The sequence below is a fragment of the Bolinopsis microptera genome, chromosome 1, assembly GCF_026151205.1.
Source record: "Bolinopsis microptera isolate Bmic1 chromosome 1, MBARI_Bmic_1.0, whole genome shotgun sequence".
In the NCBI taxonomy this organism is placed as follows: domain Eukaryota; kingdom Metazoa; phylum Ctenophora; class Tentaculata; order Lobata; family Bolinopsidae; genus Bolinopsis; species Bolinopsis microptera.
Genome location: NC_087072.1, coordinates 6,209,159 through 6,216,781, shown reverse-complemented (window position 1 = coordinate 6,216,781; position 7,623 = coordinate 6,209,159). Strand labels below are relative to the sequence as shown.

At 39.9% G+C, this 7,623-nt stretch overlaps 1 protein-coding gene across 1 annotated transcript; it reads left to right on the top strand.

Moving 5' to 3' along the window:
- Nucleotides 1–882: 882 nt before the first annotated feature.
- LOC134821923 (solute carrier family 35 member F2-like) lies at nucleotides 883–4,317 on the top strand. Its single transcript, XM_063832755.1, has 6 exons — nucleotides 883–1,042; nucleotides 1,257–1,296; nucleotides 1,578–1,627; nucleotides 1,872–1,933; nucleotides 2,107–2,211; nucleotides 2,375–4,317. The coding sequence occupies exons 1-6, from the start codon at nucleotides 904–906 to the stop codon at nucleotides 3,254–3,256; spliced, it is 1,278 nt and encodes a 425-aa protein (XP_063688825.1). The 5' UTR covers nucleotides 883–903; the 3' UTR covers nucleotides 3,257–4,317.
- Nucleotides 4,318–7,623: the final 3,306 nt, after the last annotated feature.

The following is a 7,623-nucleotide window of genomic DNA, read 5'->3' as shown; positions in this document are numbered from 1 at the left end:
GAGAACCTCTAAAAAACCACAAATTATAAATCGGTGCGCTATAGGCTTTAATGTGCTTGAAATTCATTCTCTTTTTTATACTGGACATCATCGTTGCACAGTTCTCTAGTACGTTTCTTAATGCTATTAGCTCACGACTGGACGCTTTATTTTGGTCAACTCTTTTTACATAACAGGAGCTTGCAATATATCATTGTTGTATTGTTGTATCTTGTTGTTGTATCGTTATTTTTACCCGCCATAATAAAACCCACCGAGTCAACTTTTAGAGTTGATCTGTCAGGGAATATGGCATAATCATTTCATTGTTCCTTTTTTACATTGAAACGAGCGTCATGAACTCACTTTTTAGGTATTCCGATCTCAACGAGGTGGTTCTATTCGAAAAAAAAACAATACTTTGGTTGTAATGGACGCACAAGTACTGTTAGTGTTAAAATGATTGATACCGTGCTATGATACTTATTAGTTATTACCTATTCATACTTACTACCTATATCTACCCATATCAACAGAGATGTTATACTTCAATACTTTTAATTTTAAATGTTATTATATTTCGAAACAAATAAACAGTCTGGAAATTATATTGGGCGGAATTTTGCAATATGGCATGAGGTATAGAAATCGGTGGATTTTCAAATTTGTTTGTGAAAATAATGTTGCAGGTAAATAAGCGGAGGGTTAAATTTGGCGGATTTTCGGAAAATCCACCATATTCTTTGTTCTTGCCCGTCATTATTTTTACTTGCCATAATATTATCCGCCATAAATAAACGAACTAAGGTAGCTCAAATACGCTATCCTTGTATTTTTAATTGTCTTACTATCTGAAATATTTTGGATTATAATTAACAACTTACTAAAAATGTCTAAAGATTCTTCGATTGGAAGTTTCTGACAATGAAAGGGTCGAACATGATACAGAATACGAAGGCCACGGAAAATACAAAACTTCTTGCTGGGGACGAAAAAACCTATTCTCAGCTGATTGATGGTGAAAAGGAGAAAAGTAGTTTCTGGAAAAACGTTCTTAACAAAGGTATGTAGGAAAAAGATGAAAGGGGCTCAGGTTAAGGTCATTATATTATGTAGGGAAATAGAATAACTGGTCATGAACAATGTTCAATATTTATGAACATTGTTATTCATGAGTAATTAGTCTCCTTTTTGTTTGGAAGTAAACTCACTTGTACCAATTATAATCCGTTGAAGAAGAATTCGGCAATTTCAATTCTAACATGAATGATTTTCAGTGACTGAAAGCGGACAATATATCCTCATCATAGAATCGAGGTTAGAGAACTTTTCAACTTTTATTTTTGATTGTTCTTAATCTTAATATTTATCAATACCGACTTCAAGTTCAACCGTCATGCCGATCATGCTATCCACTTATCCTGCACGCCGCGGGATAAGTTGAAATATAATTCCTGTGCGTGTCGTCGTTAGGTGAGTTATAGAAGGTTGAGTTTTAGAGGCCGGGTTTACGCTGCCTTGGTATGATTATACCATTCCCCACTGTATTAGTAATAGTATATGACTATATCTCAATTTGGTAAACAATTCCATTTCAGAGAGAACAATAAAAAGAAGAACAAAATTAAGGCGAACGATGAACAAAGCGGTATGAACCATATTGATGAATAAAAGTATTATATAATTATACTAGTATATAATACTAGTATAATATATACTAGACTTAACCAAGATTCGATCCAATGTCATGGAAAAACCTCTTATAAGTTTCATAATGAGGAGATTAAGTCTCAAAGTCAAACATTGAAATGGTTATGTCATTAACCATATAAGCGCTAACGTTTTTACACTCCTGTGAGTGTGAACGGACAGCTTGATCCAACATATCTCAGGGCAGCACCCAAACGAGATCCCCGAAATGCAGGTCAAGGGAGGAACAGGAAAGTGGCAGCGTGTAAGTAAATTTAGATTTTAGACTTGAACAGTTCTGTTCTGTTCTACTTTGGAAGCAGAACAGTATAAGTTCCCTGCTTTGGCCACTAAAGAATAACATTAACGAAGGGTATAACACCATATTCAAAAAGTACAGAGTAATAACGATGTGCAATATTCTAAATTCATCCCCAGAAAACGCTAACCTACTTACTTGGAGGATTGTTCTTTGGTCAAATGTTAGCACTTTGCAACGCAGTGTCCGGAATCTTCAACCAAATAATCAACGAATTATTCAAGGTTTCTGCTTTAAATCCGTCACTTCTTGACAACGACATGTGTAAAATGATTGTGCTTGGAAAGAAGTCGACAAACAAATAACATATAAAATAATTTGAGATTTCTTAAATTTCTCACAAACTTGAAACTGACCACTTAGTTTTAAGTTTTAACATCTTTTCAGAGGCCCTTGCCAGCTTGCCAGACAGCAGCGAACTACGTTCTCCTTTGTCTCACTTACGGGATCTACCAGCTGGCTAGGAACGGTTTCACCATCCTCTTCTCCAAATCCGGAGCGAGGTGCTTCCTCAACGCTGTGATAGACGTGGAGGCTTGGTACTGGATCTACAAGTCATATTCCTACACCTCTCTAACCAGCGTTCAATCTCTGGACTGTCTGGCGATTCCAGTAGCGATCATTATCTCCAAGTTTCTCCTCCACAAGTCCTACAGGTGTTACCAGTACGCTGCGGTTGCTGTGTCTATCGTGGGGGTTATGCTGATAGTGTACAGTGACTATAACGTGGACGATCCCTCCAACGTTAAAGGAGACATCATGTGCGCTGTGGGTGCTCTTCTGTTCGGGGCCAGTACTGTCTGTCAGGAGTGGATCCTGCAGGAGCTCAGTACATACCAGTACATTGGAACCATGTGTTGGTATGCAGGAGCACTCAGCTTGGCTAAAGTGGGCATTCTGGAGCGGGAGATCTTCATCCACACCTTGTCAGAACACGCCGACATGTTGTTCTGGGTGGCAGGACTGGCGGTGTCCCAGTTTATTTTCTACTCTGCTATGCCCATCATGCTGAAAAGGTACGGTTGTGGAGCTGCAACAATTAACATTCTCGCTGCGGACGTGTACGCGGCAATAGCTGGAGTCCACATGTTCTCCTTATCCTACGACTACATCTACCTATCGGGGATGGTTGTGACTTGCTTCGGTATTCTCATCTACACTCTCACGGGCAAGGAAGATGAGCTGCTGGATGAGCCGCAGGAGTATGATGCTAAAAGTGGCTCCATATCAGACACAGAATATTCTTTTGAGTGTGACATGTCCAATTAGAGAATTAGATATTGTAGGTATGTTGTAAGTTAGATATTTCTTCTGGGAGCTGGCTTGTTGAATGAAATTATACGCCGAAATAATGAAGGAATAAAATAAGATAATCACTTCCCTGCTTCATCAGAATTCAAATCATTTGTTGTATAGTAGTGTTGAAAGTTTTAAAACTGTTTTAATACTTTCAGCACTACTATATTATAACAAATATTATAGCATATAATTTTGTTCAACAAACCAGCCGCTAGAAGAAATATCAAACTTGTAACATATGATATGCGGCTAATAAATGCAATCGTTCCACTAGAAATTGCTGTACTCCAAAAAAACGGGCATTAAACGCCAATAAAATTAGACTGGAATGAGAGGTATGAACATTTTATTTCGGTTTTACTGTTACACTACAGCTAGGTTGAAACAGATCGTTCAGCTCAAAGCAGCTGTAGAGTATTCAGTTTTAATTTTAATTTGCGTTTTGTATGCATGCATGCTCAAATATTGTATCACGTCGTGACCCCCACTGTCGTTTCACTATAGAGTTTCAACGATACGTATGACAACTCAAATACACACTTTATGAATGGTGATGTTACAGTAGTACCTCGTTGACGTTATATTATAACAGTAACACGGACCTCGCTATAACGCGATTTTTGTTTAAATTCTTTCCTCCCTCGAGGTGTGTTACAGCGAGGTACAACTGTATCACTATCGATTGTTTTGTTGCTCTATTGCATGTTTTTTTAAACAATAACACTAACAGAGTAGCACAGATTTGGAAACTGGTTGTATCACGTCGTGACCCCCGTGCAATGTCGTTTCACTATATTGTAGAGTTTTTACACCAGTTTTCACCCCAGTAGGATCGGTCATTAAAAACGATCCTGTCCTATAACGGATTACGTGTTGAAACACATATTATATGATTCATTAAATGATTCGTTACCTTGAATCGGAGTTGAATGTGCAACCAATGGGTCGAGATCCAAATAAAATTTTGTCATAACCTGTTTTTTTGTGTTTATATTTAAACAATAACATTTGTATCGTTTTTAAATTGTTTGATGCACAATTAATACAACAAGTCTATTTGCTATTCGTACTTTCAGTATCAGTTTTATATTACAAATGTTTTTTCCTTTAGTAATTAATACACGTTGTACTTTTAAACAGCTAAACTTTTCAAGCTACCTCTGGCTCTATACGTGAGAGGAGCGAGCAAAAGACTAGCAAGTTAGGTGAACAGCTAACTAAACCCAAAAAACCTTACTGGCTGTGATCTAACTCGGAAAGTAAACCCAGGAAACCTTGGCCTTATCAGGTCTTCAAGGTTGGACCGGTGTCCACTTTAATATCAGGTCTTCAAAGTTGGATCGGGGTCCACTTTAATATCAGGTCTTCTAACTCAGGTTGGTCCTCGTAGTCGACAATCCGCTCGAAGGTTCTGGAATCCTCGTCGCCAATGTTGAACTCCAGACCAATGTTGAACTTTTTTGGCTCTTTTGAACAAAGTGAAACAGGAGTTGTTAGAATAACTTTCGAATAGAAGTGTCTAATAATGAAGAAAGAACAGCTTTTTATATTGATAGTTGAAATCACGAGAAAGGGGTTAAGGTCACGTGATGTGATGTATTAGATGCCTGCCATGGCAACGGATAAAGTTCATGCCAGTTTAATTGTGTAAAGTTAGGTGCGGCCGGGCAAGTTAGCAGAGCTAAATCATTTATGTGCTGGCAGACAATGGGTTCTTATGACTAAACTATCACGTGAGCAGGGTCAACCAATACTCGCAAAGGTGTCGTGATAGAGCAAAGACGTGGGCAGGCCAGCTTTAGGATATTCTAGAACTTTCGGGATCAATCCATGATCCATGAATAACGAACTGTTATATACATAACACTGGCTGGGCCTAACTTCCAAAGTAAAAGAGATAGGGACTTCCTATCCGGTTTTTTGCAAAATGCTCGCCTCGTAAAAAAAATTTCCCCCAGGGGAAAATTTTGTGACAACGTAGATTTTGAGTTATCTCGAAATTTCCAGAAAAGTCTCATTTTGGGCCGATCAAAAGTTTGCAACTTTAAGTTTAACTTTGCAGATTCCTGTCCTCTGATTGGCTGAACTGTGTTACGTGCTGGCTGCTTGAAGATTGGAATGTGCGCATGTGCCACGCGTGCAAATCACTTGTATCACGTTGTGACACCCACGGTCGTTTCACCCCTTGACGATACAGAGGGGAGCCGCGCACTTCGTGCGCGGCGGGTCATACAACGTATGACAACAAATCACTTAATGTCGCGCGCCAGCTCAAGCTATTTGTTTAAATTAAACCACCAGCCAGTACGATTTTTTGTCATACGTTGTATGACCCGCCGCGCACGAGTGCGCGGCTCCCCTGTATCGTAAAAACTCTACATGGGTTCCACTATATATAGCATATAGTGAACCGATTTGTAGCGCGATGCACTACTGGGTCGCGCGCGCGCATCCAATAATGCTTCTCGCAACCACGTATGCAGATCGGCGAGATGCGAAGGATTGACATAGTGAATCAATGAACCGATATGGGGGGTCACGACGTGATACAACGATTTTTTCCCGATCCATGACTCGTGCCGAAGGCACAAAAGAGTCAAAAACAAGGGTTAGCGATCGAGGTTTTTTTTGTATCATGTATATGGTAGCATTGCGACCGTGCCTGCGAGCGTGCGTGCGTGCGTGCGTGCGTACGTGCCTGCGAGCACTGTTATCGCCCACGTGACTACCTGCGCAAAGTTATTTTGCGTGATAATCTGAATTATATAATTGTTGGCGCGCGGCGCTAAACCAACCAAGTAAATTATTAATTTCATCATGTACGTATCCCACTAGGCACTAATTGATAGCATATTATTATTATTTTGAGTTATTTTACATAGCTTAGAAGTATACACGATTTTCAAATTCAATAAAGAATTATATTAACTGGGCGGCGCTCGGCAGTCGGCATGTCACTTCGCCATATTTGCATGTTTATATAAACAGTAAAGACTGGGCCGTCCCGGCCCCAGGTTGTATGGAATATGATAAATACGCCATCACGGATCGGGAAATTGAGCGGCCATCCACAAAAGAAAAGCGGCCGCATTTCTTGTTGGGTATCTTAGCGCATTACGGATGACGAGGTTGACTATTGTTAATGGTCTGGCCCGGCGCGCACTACTTCGTAGCACTTGCCATCGAGAAGAAAGCGGCGCGCGCTACTTCGAAGAAATTTAGACGAGTAACATCCGTCGAATGACGAACTACCCAATTACAGCTGGTTTATACAAGCTTAATGGGTGATACTCGTAAAATATTTGTTCCATATATTTGTCATACACTGTATGACCCGCTGCGCACGAGTGCGCGGCTCCCCTGTATCGCGTCGAATCTCTAGTAGTGAAGCGACAGTGGGGGTCACCAAGTTGCAAGTGATACAACCATATATTAAGTTGGACCGTCGACGAGTCCAACTCGGCACGCGTACCGTCCTGGTAGGTTGTAAACCTACAAATACAATTCCGCAAGCCAAACACAGAAATCTTTTGTATAAATGATAAGGATCATATGCTTTTTTGACGGATGTTACTCGTCTAAATTTCTTCGAAGTAGCGCCCGCCGCTTTCTTCTCGAAATGTTGCCCGACGGCAAGTGCTACGAAGTAGCGCGCGCCGGGCCAGACCATTAACAATGGTCAAGCTTTTTTGTGACGTCAAGTGACGCAATCACTGATCTTACTGGGCCGCGATCAGCCTGTCATTCCGCCTAATCTTTATTCTATATATGTTTATGAACATGATAGCCTGAGGTCCCCAGGTAATCACTGATCTTGTAAAATTAGCTTTTGTATTACGACTTACCTGGGAACCTCAGGCTATAATCATGTTCATAATATATAAAGTTTATAAAGTTAAACGAATAGAGATTCGGCGGAATGACAGGCTGAGCGCCGCCCAGTAAGCATAGTTTAACGGCAAAATACAGCTACTTTGAGTTTCTTAAAGTTGTAGGTTTGGAGAAATACGGCTGCATTTATTTCTTTAAAATCTTAAGTTTGAACTAAAATGCCCTGCTAGCTCCGCATTAGCTGTTTTATGATTTGCGCGCGCTTTTATCAATTATTGCGAAATATTTGCAGTTTTTATAATTTTTGGCCCATAACTTATTATATACAATTTTAGTCATTTCGAAATACATTACTTTGCGTCATAATCAGCTATAAATCGAGACGAAACTGTTGGTATTAATATTTCACGGTAAAAGAAACATTGTTGTCAACATTTTTGAACCTGACTCGACTCGACTTACTTCGACTTAGGGCGGCTTCAATGTCCGAACAGAAATAGTTTTTT

What these genes read in the sequence shown, in the direction of transcription:
- LOC134821923 (XM_063832755.1), top strand. Translation starts at nt 904, where the DNA reads ATGAAAGGGTCGAACATGATACAGAATACGAAGGCCACGGAAAATACA. An exon ending in ATCCTCATCATAGAATCGAG is followed by an intron (nt 1,297 to 1,577) that starts GTTAGAGAACTT and finishes ATTCCATTTCAG; the next exon opens with AGAGAACAATAAAAAGAAGA. An exon ending in GGCGAACGATGAACAAAGCG is followed by an intron (nt 1,628 to 1,871) that starts GTATGAACCATA and finishes AACATATCTCAG; the next exon opens with GGCAGCACCCAAACGAGATC.